The sequence below is a fragment of the Myotis myotis genome, unplaced genomic scaffold (assembly GCF_014108235.1).
Source record: "Myotis myotis isolate mMyoMyo1 unplaced genomic scaffold, mMyoMyo1.p scaffold_m19_p_4, whole genome shotgun sequence".
NCBI lineage: Eukaryota > Metazoa > Chordata > Mammalia > Chiroptera > Vespertilionidae > Myotis > Myotis myotis.
Genome location: NW_023416346.1, coordinates 31,557,425 through 31,576,530, shown reverse-complemented (window position 1 = coordinate 31,576,530; position 19,106 = coordinate 31,557,425). Strand labels below are relative to the sequence as shown.

The 19,106-nt window shown below is 39.4% G+C and overlaps 1 protein-coding gene across 1 annotated transcript in view; it reads right to left on the bottom strand.

Annotated features, from left to right (window-relative positions):
- Positions 1–14,333, bottom strand: part of LOC118654416 (myosin-binding protein C, slow-type-like) — an 89,103-nt gene extending 74,770 nt beyond the window's left edge. Inside the window, 2 exon segments of the mRNA XM_036305740.1 lie at positions 8,932–9,051; positions 14,256–14,333. Of these exon segments, the coding sequence (XP_036161633.1) occupies positions 8,932–9,051; positions 14,256–14,333 (198 nt within the window).
- Between the last annotated feature and the right edge of the window lie 4,773 nt (positions 14,334–19,106).

Sequence of the window (19,106 nt, the reverse complement as noted above, 5' to 3'; positions counted from 1 at the left end):
ATTGATTGGCTACCTCCTCCTGCATGCCCACTACAAGGGATAGAGACAGCAACCCAGGAAATGTGCCCTGACCAGGAATTGAGCCATGACCTCCTGGTTCATAGGTCAACATTCAACCACTGAGCCACATGGCCGGGTTTATTTGGTCATTTTTTAACTCTAGCATATATACTCCCTTCTCTCCCATGCACTTTCATTGTACAATTTTCCACCACATGTATTTAAAGTAGAATATTTTAAGACTAGAATTCTATAGAAGATATGGAAGTTTGTAGCAACAACATCTTATATTCCTCATGCTGTTCTGCAATGTCACTCTCCCATCAAGAGGTAGTCTATTTTTCCACTTCTGTGAATCTGCATGGGTGCTGTGAATACTCTGACCAATAAAATACAACAAAGGTGATGATGTAATAGTTCTTGAAATATGTCTTAACTGGTTTGGCAGTTTCCACTTCCTATCTCTTGAAAGCTAGCTAAAATGTGGCTACACTGACACCACCAATGCTATGTCATATGGAGAAGCCATGGAGGATGTGATGTCATCTTGAGAGAGAGGGAGAGGGAAAGGGAGAAGGAGATTGAGAAGGAGAGGGAGAAAGAGGGAAAAAGAGAGAGAGAGAGAGAGAGAGAGAGAGAGATCCCAACGTGTCAGATTTTGTGGTATCTGACCTGTAGGTCAGTGATGGCGAGCCTTTTGAGCTCGGCGTGTCAGTATTTTGAAAAACCCTAACTTAACTCTGGTGCCGTGTCACATATATAATTTTTTTGATATTTTCAACCATAGTAAAACAGAGATTTATATTTTTAATATTTATTTTATATATTTAAATGCCATTTAACAAAGAAAAATCAACCAAAAAAATGAGTTCGCATGTCACCTCTGACACGCGTGTCGTAGGTTCGCCATCACTGCTGTAGGTGAAGAAGCTATATTGAAATTGGAGTGTCCTGTCCTAGTTCTTCATCAGATTGCTTATGAATTAGAGATAAACCACCAGCCAAGGTCATCCCAAATTCCTAATTCATGAAATTGTGAATAAAATAAAACAGTTGCTTTAGGCCACTAAATTTTGGGTGTTATTTTACATAGATAACAAAAATGGAATAGAGGGGAATATGACTAATATGTCTATCATTATGGAAGTTTTAGAGTAAAAACCTTTTCCTAAGCTCCAAAATGCCAAGAGTAGGACATCAACCTCGAGGCTAGAAAGATAAAGATAAATAGAGGTTCCTTTATACCTTTAGCAGGAAATAAATATATAGAGCTTGGTACCCTTTTAAGTGGTGGAGACAAAATATAAATCACTTCCAAACAGGCAGGAAAAAAAGGCTTGATTCTGAATAGTACCGATGACAAGGAGAACGGAAAGGTAGCAGTTATTTTCAAGGTTTAAAGAGTATACCCTGCCTGACTGGTTTGGCTCAGTGGATAGAGCGTCGGCCTGCGGACTGAAAGGTCCCAGGTTCGATTCTGGTCAAGGGCATGTACCTTGGTTGCAGGCACATACCCAATAGGAGGTGTGCAGGAGGCAGCTGATCGATGTGTCTCTCTCATCGATGTTTCTAACTCTCTATCTCTCTCCCTTCTCTCTGTAAAATATCAATAAAATATATTTTTTAAAAAAGAGTATACCCTGAAGTCATGACAGGCTGGAATAATGGGTTAATCATAGAAGATAGAATTTAGAAAATACTAATTAAACATGGTGTAATTGAGTACAACATGCATTTGTATAAAAATAAATGATTAGCACAACCTGTGAGGTAATAATTCAGGTGCCAGGAATTGCTCAGAGAGGTAGTAACTTCTTAAATCACATTATTAGAAGTGGAAAATTCCATATGAAGGAGTCTGACCGTCCTTTTTTACTCAGAAAACACCTGAAAGATTTTCCTCAGTTCTGTGAGCAATTGGGAGAAAGAGAGGACTCAAAGCCCTATAACATGCAGGAACAGTTGACCTTTTAGTCCCTGTCAATCTGGAGAGTTTTTGAATCTAGATTTAGATGCATTCTTGAAATTCTGAAGGTCTCACACAATTCCTCAATACCATGTCCTGGCCTGGATCCACTGTAGTTGTGTTCTTTAAATCCAACTGCATGATCCTCTAACAAGATCAGGTAAGGCAGTGTCCAGAGGAAAAATTGCTTCTGGGCTTTCTCATGGTGAGATTTGATTAAGGCGGGCATTCCTGTAAAACATCTGAGGTAGACTGGGGTGGGTATTTTTGGATTGCCCTGCTATCTTACAAACAGGAAGGATTTCCAATTTCCCACTTAGAAAGAGCCAGAAGGCACGGGGTCAAGGTCAGTTGGACATGACTTCACCAGAGTTTTGCCCCTGTGTGCTTTGCTTTGTGATGTATGACTCATCATAATTAAATTTTGAGCTAGATTAACTATAATTCCTGCACTTATTAGGCAATCAGGGTTTAAAGCCTTTGTGAAAGAGGATGAGCTGTTCATTCTGATAATGCAATTAACCACCCAAAAGAGTTAATATTTTTTTTAGGGAAGAGTAATTTTTGTTGTTGTTAATCCTCACCCAATGATATTTTTCCATTGATTTTTAGAGAAAGTGGAAAGAAGAGGGAGAGGAGAGAGAGAGAGAGAGAGATAGAGATAGAGAGAGAGAGAGAGAGAGAGAGAGAGAGAGAGAGAGAGAGAGAGAGACATCGATGTCAGAGAGAAACATCAATTGGTTGCCTCCACACATGCCCCAACTGGGCCGGGCATCAAGCATGCAACCGAGCTAGGTGCCATTGACCAACTCGAACCCTCAACCCTTCAGTCCACTTGCTCACGCTCTACCCATTAAACCAAGCTGGCTAGGGCAGGAATAGTAATTTTTTATAATGATGCATTTTATTTTCCAAATCCCTGCAGCAGTGGGTCACATCTTCAGTGAGAAAACCAAAGAAAAAGTGTAAATTCAGAAAACTTACAGTGTTTTAAGGTAGATTAATATGGCCTTTCCAGAGCTGACCTCTCCCTTGAAGCCCACATCCAACACCCTGTTCCCTTGGGCACATATGCACCTCAGGATTCTCCACAGCAGTGTATGCCTGGAAACATTTATGGAAGCACTGATCTCCCTTATCCTTATTTCCTCTTATAGAAAGCAGGCATAATATCAGCATTCCTAAGTGGGGTTTTGGGAGGCAATATTTCCTTAGAACTATCAGAGAGCACTGGTTGGGAGGGATCAGGAAATGTTTCCTGGAAGAGGTAATATTTGAGAAGATCATTGACTCAAGGCTTACATGAGAATTGTGGCAGATAGTTTGGGGTCAAGAAAATCAGTTGGAAGGTTATATTTAGTAATCAATATGAGAGATCAGCAGTAGGGATGGAGAGAAGCAGATATATTCAGCCAATATTAAAGAAATAGAAACTTAAGGAATTGCTTATTAATTGGATGTTTGGGAGACAGTGAGTAGGGAGTAAAAAAATCCCAGATGCTTACTTTATGTGACTGAGCATATGATGGCAGGTAAGGTGGTAAAGTATGTTTTGTGGGAGAAGAGTATTTCTTTTGGAATGGTGGAAGAGATTTTGAGTTGTAGTTAACTGTAGCACATCAAGGTAGAGATGTCTAATATGCAGATGGATGTGTATCTAAGACTCAAAAGATAAAAGATATAGATTGAGAGGTCATTGCCATAGCAGTTGTATCCATGGATGTGGACCAGGGATAGGATGTTTTAATTAAACTTTGAGAAAAAGACCAAGGAGTTAATTCTGAGATTAACTCTAAAGGGATGAGCCAAGGAGGAACCAGGAAGGAAACTGGGCAGAAACAGATATCAGTGGCTTTAACTATGGTGAACTGAGGACATTTGAGGCAAAGGGCAGTAAGGACACCTTGCAAAATAAATCAGCATTCTCAGCAAGCAGAATTGATGGGAGAGGGACTGAGAAAGACACTACAGGTTTATATTTTAGCACAAGTCACAAGTAAATTCACAGAAGGTGAACTGTGGAAGGTATCAAGGCAAGAATTTCAGTGAACTAAATTAAGCTTTTTCTCTGAGAGCACTTTGCCATCATTACCCATGATGACAAGGAGCCTCAGTGTGACTTCTCCTCTTCTGGAATACATGTAAGTATCACCTTTTTTTTTTCCTTTGGCCTCTGGGAGCAGCATCTATCTTTTTCTCCTTTCTCCAAATCCTTCCTTGGACATTCACTGCTGTTGATCTCTGAGAAGGATAGATGCTAAGGCTTACCCCGCAGTATTTAAAGCCTACCACAACCTGGCCAAAGCATATCTTCCCATCTTATCTTTCCTTTCATGTGTCTAATACCAGCTCCATTGAAATACAATTATCCACTGATTTCCATCTAACCCATCTGGTTTCTTACCTCTGTGCCTATGTCATGCTGTTCTCTTTCTCTGGGCCTCCTTCCCCCACTCCCACACATTTACCATTTCTTCAAATTCTACTTATCTTTCATAAGTCAACCTCATACACCATGAAATCATCCCTGATCCTGCAAAAAGATCTGAGTATTATCTCTAGATTATCAGAACATTTTGCTTTCTTATGGTATGAGTCCTGCTTTGTTATATATTTGGAGTTAGCCATGTCTGCTTTCAATTTCTCCCTCTAGACCAATGGTTCTCAACCTTCCTAATGCTGCTACCCTTTAATACAGTTCCTCATGTTGTGGTGACCCCCAATTTCATTGTTACAAATTGAACATAATTAAAGCATAGTGATTAATCACAAAAACAATATGTAATTATATATGTGTTTTCCGATGGTCTTAGGCGACCCCTATGAAAGGGTCATTCGACCCCCAAAGGGGTCGCGACCCACAGGTTGAGAACCACTGATCTAGACTATGGTGAATTCCTGTTCTTCATTGTGTCTTATCATCTAGCATTAAGTATAGTTCCTGACACATACAAAGTATTGAATAAATGTTTACTAGTATAGAATAAATGAGTGAATGAAGGAATGAGTAAACGATATGTGGAAGAGCTCAGTGTTAATCTTTAGAGTACTTTCCCATTCCTGGCCTCCATATCCCACATGGGGTCTTATAAGTCATGGGTCTTGTCTTATTCCAATAAGAAAAAGGTTTTGCTATAACATCCCAAATATCTCAGTGGTCAGGTACACAGTAACTTATTTTCATTTCTCCACATTCAACTGTGAGCAAATGCCATGATATAGGGAGAAGAGTCTGTCCTGGGTTCAAATTCTGATAAAAATTATTACCCACTCTCTGAATGTAGGACAGATTACTTGCCCTCTCTGAGCTTTGTAGAGGAGTGTCTATTCCTGCCCTGCCTCCCTCCCAGTGCTGCTGTGAGGCCCCAGAAAGATATGGAATATACAAGGTCTTCCTTCTTCCTTCCTTCCTTCATTCCTACCTACCTTCCTTCCTTTTTTCTTTATTTTATTTCTTTCTTTTTGCAAAAATAGACTGTGGACTCAAGTGAGACATTGTCATGAACAAGGCAATTAATCTGGCTGGAATAAAGAGATCCAGATCTTGTCCTGGTTGGACCAGGCTGTTTTTTAAATCACTATACTGACTGAAACAACACCCTAGGACATGACTTTGAGTTATGTAATGACAGAACAATCGAAAGGGGGATGAGCGCAGATATGGTGGAGAGTCCAAGGTAGTTAGAGTGGCTAGTAACAAGCAGAAAACCGACACTGCCTGGAGTTGGTAATGAGATCATAGAGGCAATATTGCAGGGAAATGGAAGAGAAAATTGAACCAAAGTGTGAATTTTCAAGCAGTTTGGGGAAGAAGTGTGTGTGTGTGTGTGTGTGTGTGTGTGTGTCTGAGGGGATATCAGTGGTTATTAATAGCAATAATTCTCTTTTGTTCTTGTTAATCCTCACCCGAGGATATTTTTCCATTGATTTTTAGAGAAAGTGGAAGAGATGGAGATAGAAAAACATTGATGTGAGAGAGACACATTGAGTGGTTTCCTCCCACACGCTCTCCAACAGGGGCTTGGGTTGGAGCTAGGAACTGAAGCATGTGACCTTGACCGGAATCAAACCTGGGACCCTTCATTCCTTAGGTCGACACTCTATCCATTGAGAACACTGGCTAAGGAAATAGCAATAATTCTTGTCAGTTACATATTAACCCTCGACAACTTGCAAAGCATTCTCACCACCATCATCTCTGAAATCAGAAAAGAGTATTTCTACTTCCTAAGATAATCACAACTATAGTAGCACCTCTTTCTTAAACTTTCCTATCCTCTCCTCACTTCATCTTTTCTTTCATCCAATATTTTCTTTCAACCTGAGGAAAGTTGTAGAAAATGAGACTTGGAGAATTGAAGCAACTTGTACAAGGGGCAGAGCTGGAACTTGAACTTTATATCCTATTTTCTTTCATATCTACCTTTTTTTTCTTATGCATAAAAGCAACAATGCTCATTGCAGAATATTTTAGGAGAGGGGAGACCCAGACAAATATGAGGAAAACATAATCACTGAAAATTCAACCTCTCAAAGATAACCGTCAATATTGATTTAATCCATATTTCCTTCCAGCCTTTTTTCTATACAATTTGACACACTTGAGATTATGCTGAATCTAAAATTGTGTATTCCAGTATACTTTGTACTGCATCATGATCTGTGTAGTTCTCTTCTCTACTATTAACCCCCTGTGCATATTCTCTTTCAAACCCCTGTAAACTTCAAAACCCCCATTTTTCTAATAGGGTTTGTAGCAATGCTGCATCACACTCTTACAGCGAAAGTGAAGATCCTTTGTGATTATAAAGGTAAGAGTATTTTGAAAATCTCAGCATGTGATATGTGGAGAGGGTTTCAAGTGCAGGGCTTTGGATTAAACCAGTGGTAGACTACTCTCACCCCTTTTTTAGTAAGCCTCCTGTCCACTCACTGGAGATAAACCTTTCCAAGAGCCTCCCTGCCAACCACTATTTTGGCTGTTCTCTCTACCTCATATCCTTTCTTCTTAAGTTCTCTCTCTCCTGTCACCAATCCACCCTCAAGTGACCCTAAAGCAATAACCTTCAAGGGTGAATTGCATTTGATAATATTAAATATAACTTCAGAACATGAACAGGTTATCTTGTACTTTTCAAGCTCACAGTTTTAAAAAAACCACCTCTTATTCCCTCATATTTGTTTTTTTCCCTTTTGAGTTAATTATTGGTCTTCAGATGTTTGACTGTTTTTAATATTTCTATAGATGACAGAATCTGAAAAGGAGAGATCCTAGTGGAAAGAGTTCAAATCTATATAAAATAAACTCTCAGAAATATTCACCTATTGTAAGCTTATACTGAGGGACATGAAGTTGTATGATGGCCACCGTTGGCTTAATCCCCTGGGAATTTATATCACTCAGAATCTTATATTAATGCTTCATTGAGCTGTGAATGTCTGGTATTGGAATGAATAAGACACAGATAATTAGTTACTCCAAAGAGGGAAGAAGAGAGACTCTGTCTTCCTCGGGTACCCATGCTTTTGTTCTATTTAAATCAGTGGTTATATAGCTACTCATATTTACTTTCCACATCAAAGATTAATCCCATAGTACACAGCAGTATTTCTCAATGTATATGGTCCATGAACTGCCTATATCAGAAGTACTTTAGTTGAGACCTGGGAATCTGCATTGTAAAGGGATACCAGGTAATACAGATGTACACTAAAATTTGATCCCCAATGCTGCAGGCCCTGGATGTCATGGTTAAGGAAATTTTGGGTTCAGTGCTTACTGTTTCCCCTTCTTGGGAGAGTCATAATGCTCATTGAAAGTTCTGAGAAGTCCTTCTATAAATATCTTATGTTCAGTAAGATTAAATGAATTATGGCACAGTTACAACCAACTCTTATGCTATATTTTTTAAGTGAGGTAGTCCTCAAAATACTGAGAGGCAGCATGGTGTAGATGTTAAGAGCACAGGCTCTGGACCTAGAGAGGCCTGAACTCAAATACAACATATGTCATTTAATTGCTATGTGATCTTGAGAAAGATCTCTGAACCTATTTTCTTTTCTCTACAATGAAGATAGCAATAATAATAATACCTATGTCATGTGGTTATTGTGAGTTTTAAATGAACTAAAACATGAAATGCTTTTTAGAATTTACTTGGCACAAGGAAAATGCTCAATAATTATTTGCTCTGATGATCACTGACATGATATGTATATCATGCCTTAATTTGTGTGAATAAGCTATATATAATAAAAAATTTCATGGAAAAACAAGTGTGGAAGGATACTATTCTGTTAACAATAATTTTCTTTGGGGTTAGAGGTCAGGAGGGAGTCACACTGCCAGTTTTTACTTTATATACTTTGGTAAGTTATTTTTTTTTTTTAAGAAAATTCACATTTGGGAGATAAAAAGAATCTTGCCCAGAACTGAACTCCAGTATGGTCTGGACAATAAGCAATAAGGAATACTCAAGTGGAAGCATGGTTGTCTCTTATTTTTAAAAGAGGCACACTCTTACTCAATTTAGGTTCTTTTTTTTTTTTTTTAACCAGCCTCACCATTCTTCTGACTCATTGAGCTATCTGCTTGTTGACCCCCTTGGCTTTCTGCACCCTGATGGTTGCTCTGTATATAAATCTGTCTTTGTTCATGTGAATTTTAGATTCTTTGTTCATGTGAATTTTAGGTTCTTGAAATGTAGCTGGACACTACATTTCATAGATATCAGCTGATAATCCAGGTTACTGATATTGTTTTAAATCCTGATTCTCTCATCCAGTCTGTCAGCTGGACCCTCTAGCTTCCCAGCATCCTCACTCTCAGAGAGAATGTCATCTTGATCTTTGTGTGAATTGTGGATAAGAATGATGACTTGACTAGGACTTAGAGAGATCAGATACTTGTTAATAAAGACCCTGATTTACATATCAGCAATCTCCTGGAAGCTCTGCAGTCTTACCTGCAGCCTGTATTTGTTCACTTGATCTACAAAAGGCTCATGAGAGCCTAAGTCCAAAGCCTTGTTAAAATCCAGATGCATCCTGTCTGCAACATTCTCCTGATCCACAAGCCTTGTAACCTTATCAAAAGAGTAAATTAAGTTAGTTCTGCCATGACTTGTTTTCCTAAAGGCCCTACTTAGTGTTATTACTAAAAGAGATTTGATTTGAGCCCAATTGTGGTTTCAATTTAGACATATTTACTGTATTTCCCTACCTGCTCAGTGTCCTCCCTGTCCCCCCAAGGCCTTCCTGGTGGCTGGAGGTAATTGGATATATAAATTCATGCAAAAATACTAATGGAAAACAAGGGCTTATCTGTACTGTTTGCAATGTAGTAGCAAGTAAGAATTATCCCAAAAGTAAAAATGTTGACATGTACATGTGAATTTTGGATTCCTAGTGCTTGGAATTGCATTGTTATAAATGGAAGGCATATTTTGGGTAAAGGATCATTTTTATGTTCTTCATACTACAACAAGAAGATCATCATTCTACCTGTGGCCTGAGTTTAGTAATGGAGGACTGTATTAGTTTCCTATGGCTGCTGTAACAAATTACCACAAGTGTGGCCCAACACAATAGGAATATATTATCTCACAATCAAAATCTTCGCAGGGCCAAACTCCCTCCAGAGGCTCTAGGGGAGAATTTGTTCTTTGCCTCTTCCAGCTTATGGTGGCTGCTGTCATTCCTTGGTTTGTGGCCACATCACTCCAGTACCTGCATCCCTGGTCATATTGTCTTTTCCTTTCCTTCTGTATATAATCAGCCTCTGACTCACTCTTATAGGAACACTTGTATTTAGAATGCAATGTATAATCCAAAACAGTCTCTCCATCTCAAGATCCTTAATCATATCAACCAAGTCTCATTTAAAGTAATATTCACAGATGCTTGGAATTAGAATATAGATATTAGGGGTAGAGGAGTATTCAGCCTGCCACAAAGTCTAATACCAAGTGACTAGTGCTTTTCCTTGTCATACTTTACTCAACCTCTCAATTTATCTAAGTGTGAAGCAGACAACTGAAATAGAGAAAAGCAAAGTATTGCAGAAGATGTCACTAGCTTTCTTTCCCTTTTTTGGTCCCTGGAGGTATGTCCAATTGTGTATCTGTTCATGTACCTGCTCATGTTCTGACTATACACACTCTGCTTGGAAAGAATGCAGTAGAATCCACTCCTGAAATTCATCTTTACCAGTTTCACTCATTTGTGTGGCTGTCGACCTCCACAGCATAATCGCTGACGTAGGTTGAAACTTTAACGGGGGGAGGGGGGGAGATTGATTGGCTCACCAATAACATTTGTCTCTTGGGCTGGCAGTGAGCATAGAGGAGCCATTTATGCAATCTAATTATTACGTCAATTGGGGGATGGAGTAATGTTTCCCAGATGCTATTTGGCACCTGGAGAGCTGCAAATCAGCACTACAATATAAGAAACATTAATATAGACCATTGATTGGATTCATTGATTCTACCCTCTTCCCCTCCCCCCTTTGGCTTCTTGTTTTGGTTTGGAGTAAAATGCAAAAGCTTTGCTTTAACTCTTCTAGCTGCCATGTTCGGACAGGGGACTGGATTGATTAGATGTCTTTTACAATTAAATGTACTTAAAGAATGATGTGCATTTCTGAATTGCTGTCCCTTTTCCTGACCTGTGTAATTCAAAATATTAGTGGCCAGTGGGAGTGAGATACAGGCTCTAAAGCAGTGGTTCTCAACCTTCTGGCCCTTTAAATACAGTTCCTCACGTTGTGACCCAACCATAAAATTATTTTCATTGCTACTTCATAATTGTAATGTTGCTACTGTTATGAATCATAATGTAAATATCTGATATGCAGGATGGTCTTAGGAGACCCCTGTGAAAGGGTCATTCGACCGCCAAAGGGGTCACGACCCACAGGTTGAGAACTGCTGCTCTAAAGGAACCTGAAATAGGCTGGGGATAGAGGGGCAGCGGAGGAAGAGTAATGGGCAAAGATGCTTTTGTGAAATCTGCATCCAGGGCCTGTGGAATATGTATTCAGAACTTTTCACCAAACCCTTTGTGCTCATTGCTATGTGAGTTCCTTGGTATTAAAGCATTATAAGCTCCAAAGAGGACTTTATTATTTAATAATTCTTTTTATTAATAACTATGGTTTGGGATTAGCCTTAACACTCAGTAGGGGTCCTCAAACTTTTTAAACAGGGGGCCAGTTCACTGTCCCTCAGATCGTTGGAGGGCCGGACTATAGTTTAAAAAAAAAAAACTATGAACAAATTCCTATGTACACTACACATATCTTATTTTGAAGTAAAAAAACCAAAACGGGAACAAATACAATATTTGTATTTGCATGTGGCCCGTGAGCCGTAGTTTGAGGACCCCTGCTTAACAGCATGCAGGACCCTACAGCCTAAGGAAAGAGGATGTTAGGATATTGGGGATGTTTATTATAGCCCATTTCCTTCTCATTCTCCTTTCCCAAATACTTATCCCTTGCATAGGCAGATCCCTGAAATTTCTTTAGCAATTGACAAAGCCTTTCATTCCACAATTGGAGAAAAAAATAGGCTTAAAATTTTAGCTAAGCCCAGGAGAAGGCACATTTATATTTAAACTTATACTAAATAGTAAATGACTGCTACTATACACTCCTTGATGATTTCCCAGATTTGAAAAGGACTTCACAGCCCCTAACCCCAGCTCCTAATTTTAAGGAGGATGAAATTGAGAATTGACTTGCCCAAGGTCTTACAGCAATTTTGGAGCAGAATCTTTTCTGGAAGAAAGATTTAATAAGGGAGTACCTTAAGAGTATTGAACACAGACATTTCTGATTGGTTTTACCAGTGGCCAGTTTTGGAGCATTCCAAAGCCAACTAAAACATCAGGTCCATCCCTAAAGAACATAAAGTAGTCAATCACCAATGATTAAAACAAACTTCCCTTGGCCCTGCCCTGGTGGTACTCATCAAAGCCCATATATCTTATTCCTCTTTGTCCCCTTAGCATCTAGCAGAGTGCTTGCCACATAAAAGGCACTCAGCAAATGTTTGATGAATGACTAAATGACTCCAGAAATAGGGAAGGCCTTACACTGAACTCTCTATACTCTCTCACTCTGCCTCCTGTGTATACATTGCTTAAATGGCTGCCTAGGTTTGGGGCTTTGTCCTTGACTGGCACTGATAATAGTGTCAGTGGTCAGCAAAGTGAAAGCTACCCAGTCTATTCAGGCTTGAACCCACAGTCTTAGTCTTCCTTGAAGCATATAAGGAACTCATCGGACTATAGTCTGAAATATAAGAAACAAAGATCATGAGATCCACGTGTCCATAGTCCAGAGCCACCAAATCTATCTCTAGGCATTGTGAGCATCCTAAGGCAAGAAATATAACTTCCAGTTGAGAGCCAGCACACCTTTCCCAACAAACATCTTTCTTAGAAACATCATTATCTTAGAAGAAACTCTTTCCTGGCTTCGGCTTGGGCTACAGGAAAAGAATAGAGAGGTCACCATAGGGTTTTGGAAAAGCCACTTGGATACTCGTGGCTTGTGGGAAAGAAGTAATAAGAGTTTATCCTATCAGGATCTGCCCTTAGCTTCAATCCTATAGTGCCTACTCCCACCAGTTCTACCTGCTGTTCTTCCCCTTTGCTGGTTCACCTGCACTCACCTGCAGGGGCTGGGCTTGGGAATGGCTCTTGGCCTCCCAGTATGCCTACCTCTCATCAGGCTGCCTTGATTAGGTCCCACTGCTAATGCCTTCTGTGCTTCATAGAAAAAATTTTCAGTCAGGGATGACAATAGGGAGATAGGGAAGCCCTTGGTTAAAGCTACCCATCAACCTCAGAGGAAAACAGGATCCAGCAGCCAAATACACTTCTGTTGGCTGATGGCTCAGCATTGGTTGAGAGTTCAGAGAGCCTTTAGTTGGCCTGAACCAATGAAAAGGAGCCAAATATGCAGTCTCTCTATCCATTAAAGAGATATTTCCACCTATGATTGGCCCCAGGGTACTTCATCTCAGGGTTCTCCTATTGGCTTGGAACAGCATGCTGGCAGCCAGGGCACCCTGTGCTGAGCAGGCACCTACGTAGGCATTCAGTCAGGCACAGCCTGCTGCTGGGCACTCAGGGGAGATGCAGACAGAGCAGGAGGTATCAAGATCCTCCCTCTGCTTAACTGGTGACATCTTGGTGGCCCCACCCACTTTTCCATTTTGTGCTTTCCCCTTGGGCTGAGACTGCTCCCTTTCCTGGTCCCATTTCCCAAAGGACTTCGATTCCCAGGTATGGTGGTGACTGGCAACACAAGGGTAAGAAGTAGCCTTTTATCAGGATTATTTGCATTGTCATAGATGATTCCTGAAATCTGAAAGGCTCTGATGGTCCAAAGAAATTATAGATTCATAAAATTTTTGTGCCAAAATGAAACTTTGAAATTGTTCCCATTTTACAGATAAGGAAGAAAACTGAGGTGAACTCAGGGAGGTAATAAGGTTTGGTCAAAGTCATATAGCTAGCTAGTGGCAAGTCTCCTGACCATAGACAAGGGCACTTTCTGATGCATCACAAATGAATCTAGAACTGTGGTATTTCATGTAAGGGCACCTTTCTATTGTTCTACATACCACATATTTTCTTTCCCTGAGAAACTCCTAGTCCCTCTGGGGAGCTCTTTGGACCACAGATAAGGCATGACTAACTTTCTCAATGAGTTTTCAGCTCTGTCTTCAGTGGTGAAGAAGGAGGTTTGTGCCATAGGCATTTTTCTCATTTCTTGTGATTACCAACCCAAAGTAGTGAATTGACTGTTACCAGGGTTCTGGAGTCAGGAGTCATGCAGTCCGTTCTCTAAATAAGAAGTTGTCTAACTGGGGACTTTAGCCACTAGCACCCCGACAATTGAGCCATCACTGTTCAAGATACAACATAGAAGCATGTCAATTACTAAATTGAAAAAGGGCTGAGCCTAAGCTGCGGTCTTATTAATATGAGTGCTTTATTTTTTATGCATTTATCTTCTAAATCCCCTTTAGGTTAGAGACCAGGGTTTTTTTTGTTCACATGTAAAATGAACTTCTGGAGAGTCCTGAAATACTGGCTAAGGGTAGCACTACTCTGTATCACCAACAACAAAACCATAAAGGGATTTTGATTGCTCAGTCCAGCCTCCTCTCATTGCTTATGTTTCTCTAATATGTCTGACTTCCTTACTTCCTTATTTTCTTTTTCCTGTACTTTTAAGGGCCAGCTTAAGTCCTGTCTTCTGTGGGAGCCTTACCTCATTGGTCTTGTCCACATCAATCTCTAACTCCTTTGGATTCTTACTGTCTTTCCAATTTGTCTCAAGAAATGACATTTAATTCTTTCATTTTTTATTTTTCACTATTGGTTTCATGTATATCAGTCTCATCTTCTCAACCAGTTGTAAGTTCCCTAAGGGCAAGCCACATATTTTAGACTTTTTAGTGTGCCCCATGATGTTTTGTGCACATTCAAATTAGACTAGAATCAACCGTGTAATGACTTAGAAATGCTCACAATATATTTAAGTGTATAACTCTAAATATAAAACACTCATAACAATTTTGTAAAGAGGTGGAAAATAAAAATACGCAAATGAAAAGGAAATACATTTAAATGTGCAAGGGCTAGAATGATAGGTGAGTGTAAACTTTCATATATTTACCTGCTTTTCCAAATTTTCAGCAAGGAGCATGCATTACTTTTATGAGGAAAAATAAGCATTTTAAAAAGAAAATCATACTAGAGACCTATATAATTTTATTAACCAAGGCCACCCCAATAAATTCAATAAAAATTTAAAAAGAGAAGAACATAATAGATTCATGGGTGATGAAAAATAGAGCAGGAAGAGATCTTAGATATCATGTAAGTCCTATTTCTTGTTTTAAGTTTGAAAGCCTGGGGCATTGCTATAGGAGATAGCAAGCTAGTAACTCCACCTCCACTTTCTGGAAGCAAACAGCTCAATATCCTGGAGCTCTGAGTCTGAGCCTTTTAACCTCTCCTCAAATACAGCTTCCCCTTTGGGTTTGCCCTCTAGGCATTGTGATTTTTCTCAGGTTTAATCTTCCCATGATTCCTTGGTGTGTCCTGGGTAAGGGATCCTGAAAGCTTGGCTTTGACTCATGCTTTAGTCCTTTGATAGCGTCTTCTGGAACCCCCTGCTTTGCCTCTGGAGCATCCCAGAAAAACAGGATATAATACCCTTATCCCCAGGTGACTGGAAAAAACTCCTACCTTTATCCTTATCTAGTAATATAAACTCATTTTACTGAGTACTTGCTGGGGAGAATAATTTCAAACTCACTGCCACTCAATATCTTTGCAAAGCCTGGCTAAAAGCAATACTATTTAAGGAGGACCACCTGAAGATACATGTAGCCCATCCATTCCTTTCATATTGGACCCAACAAAATAGACGTGGGTACTTGTCATGCTCTTCTTTCCCTTATAGTTAAGCCTGCTTCACCCATAGTCAAGAAAAAAGCTGGCTGTTTTATGCACAGGAGTGGTCACCTGAAGCAAGCAAGGCAGGCCATTCATGATGAGGTAGCAGACTTATGTGGTGGATTTTACTAACAGTGTTCTTCTTGCCAGCAGTGGAATCTAATGTGCCCACAACTGGGAACTCTTGGGTAAAACTTTGAAGACTCTTGTTAAATACACCTTTGTCACTTATTTGAGAGGATAAACATACACAATGCATTGCATCCATCCATGCTTCCATCTATCCACCAAGCATTGGGTTCCTACTACAGGTTATTAATTCTTATTTGTACTTCTCAAAACACAAAGCTCTGAAAAAATGCTTTCTCACAAGTTTGATGCTAACACTCATTTTAACTTATATTAAAATATTGATAGTCTTTATTTTATTTGTCTCACTTATTATGAATATTCATGTATTTCATGACAGAAATATTAGTGTATTGTGGAGCTATGGCACAACCTACTAGAGATATGTAACAAAGGCAAATACACAGGATTACTCTGATAAAATTCCCCAAATTATGAGTTCTGAAACATATCTGGCCCCAAGAATTTTGGATAAGGCCTTTTAGCCCTGTAACATTTGGGGACAGTGTGAGGGTGGATAACCTACTTGAGTCAGCCAGGAGCAGAGGAAGCTGCACAGTGAAGGGAATAGATATTCAAGTCTTTGGAGAAAGAGGGCTTGTTGAGGTTCAAGCAAAAGAAACCCAGTTGGGTCACTCAGTCATTGGCTCAAATGACATGAACAAGGCTGAAAATAGAAGGCAAATAAATGACTCAGAAGAAAGATAAAATTGAAATGGAACAGGAATAGTTCAAGAATGGGAATAATGCAAAGGGGCCTAGTAGCAGCAAGGATAGTATCTTTGACTCCAGTCAAATGGCTGATGGCTGTTTAGGTACAAGTGTGGGTCAAACTGGCTTTAAAGATGGAAAGTTGTGGCAGATGGATACAGAGAGGAATGAGACACATTAGTCTGAGACAAAGATTTGTTTTTTACTCTTTTTACATTTGTATTTTTAAAACTTTTTCTTGCTTGTGAAATATACAATACATAAAGAAAAGTGTATAAATTATAAATGTATAGCTTAGTTAACCATCACCCAGTCAAAATATAGAATATCAGCACACCTGATGCCCAACTTGTGCCCCTTCCCTAATCACAACATCTTTCCTCCCTCATATAGTTAAAAACTATTCTGACTTCTGCATAAATCACTCTGTGTTTTTATTTATACTTGTGCTCCTTAGCATTCCTCCCTAACCACTATAGTTTTACCAGTTAGTGGTTTCCATATAATCATTCGGTATATACTCTTTTGTATCTGCCTTCTTTCATTCAACATTTTTGTGTGTGAGATTCATCCATGTTTTTGCATGAAGTTTATTTTGTTCCTTCTTATTGCTGTATAATTTTTCCTTTTGTGAATGTGCCACAACTTATTTATCCATTCTACTGTAAATGGATATATGGACCATTTCTTGTTGGAGTTATTACGAACAATATTACTGTGGATATTTTTGTTTTACTTTTGGTGTACATGTGCATGCATTTCTGTTAGCAGCAGAATCACTGAGTCATAGGGGCTTCCCACGTTCCACTTTGGTAGATGCTGCTAAACAGTTTTCCAAAGTGTTATGCCAATTTACACTCTACCATTGCTCCAAATTATCATCAACACTTAGTATTGTCAGCTTTTATAATTGTGATAATTCTGGTGGGTGTGCAGTGCTATCTCATACTGGTTTCATTTGCATTTCTCTGGTGACTAATAAGATTGAGCACTTTTCTTTTTTTATATATTTTTATTGACTTCAGAGAGGAAGGGAGAGGGAGAGATAGAAACATCAATGATGATAGAGAATCATGGATCAGCTGCCTCCTGCAAGCCCCCCACTGGGGATCGAGCCCGCAACCCAGGCATGTGCTCTTGACTGGAATCAAACCCAGGACCCTTCAGTCCGCAGGCCGATGTTCTATCCACTGAGCAAAACTGGCCAGGGCAAGGTTGAGCACTTTTCAATTATGTTTATTGGCCTTTTGGATAAACTCTTTTGTATAATTCCTGTTTAAATATTTTGTCCAATTTTTTTCTGCTATATTTCCCTTTACTTATTCATTTGTAGAGTTTCTTTATACATTCTTTTTAAATTAAATTTATTGGGGTGACATTGGTCAATATGAACATATAAGTTTAAGGTGTGTGTTTCTATGTTATAAGATCTGTATATTATACCATGTAACCACCATCCAAAGTCAAATCTTCTCCTGTCACCTAGATGCAAGCTCTTTGCTTTTTATATGTGTTACAAATAAAGTCTCTAGCAATGCAGATTCCCATTTAATACTCTTGAGCCTCATTTTCTTCTTCTAATTTCTATTAGGCTCCCCAGACCCAAATGACCCCCATTTTCCCAAGTCTTAACAAGCTCACATATGTCCTAGGGTACACCTCCCTGATGCTGCAGGGCTATTTCCTTCACCTTCCCTTCCTTTTTTTCTGTCTATCACCCCCACTTATCTTCCTTGTCTCCTTCCTTCCTTCTTTTTTCTTCATTCCTTCCTTCCCTCCTCCTTTCCTCCTTCCTTCCTTCCTTCCTTCCTTCCTTCCTTCCTTCCTTCCTTCCTTCCTTCCTTCTTTCCTTCCTTCCTTCCTTCTTTCCTTCCTTCCCTTTTTCCTTCCATTTTTGCCTGCCAAAAGGGCTGCTTATTATTCACGGGATGGATGAAAACAACCTTATTTCAGCAATTGTGCTAACACTGTCAGATTTGCCATGTGCTACTCATAGGTTAGGAAATCTTCACTCTGAAAAGCACTTGGATATCATGCAGTTCTCTCTTTAATGATGAGAAATTGAAAGTTCAGAAAAATTAAGGGACTTGCCCAAGGTCACACTGCAAGTTCATGGACAAACTAAGACTAGAACCCAGGACCCTTGCATGCATGCCTGAGAATTTTCCACTCCATTATGTTAAGAAAGACCAAGGCACACATACCTGCACACTGACAAGTGTGTGTGCGTGTGTGTTTATTTCTGAAAATAAGTGCTGTCTGTGTCTGTGTAACAGCATAATCGGTAGAGACTATGGCTCATGCCTGTCTGGACCTAGGTTGAAAGATCACATCACCACTGCTACTTTTCCATCTCTTGGCTGTCAAAGTCTGAAGGACAATAAATGGCTTGAGTAATGAGATGAGTTAAGATAGTGTCTCCCACGCTGAATTATGTGCCAGTTCCAGGACTACAGGATTCTGCCACAATCCATTTACACAAGAAATTAAATTGAAGATCGCAATGTAATATTCATATATTAAATCCTGGCGGACAATCAAAGTAATTAAGGCCAAATGCTCTGAATCATCCTGTGGCGTCACGAACATTCTATTGTTGGGTTTTTAGAAGGACTTATTTCTACCACCAATTATCTTGGAAATCATTAAAACTCCTTTGGAATGTGAATAATTTGAAAGCCATCACAGTACCCAATACTATTCAACTCCCTTTGCCCCCATGAAAGTGGAATTCTGCTAGAAAGGGGTGTTAGATGGACAAGGAAAGTCTGATTTCAAGACACTAGAGTTAGAGAAACAGTCTCTGACCAACACTTTC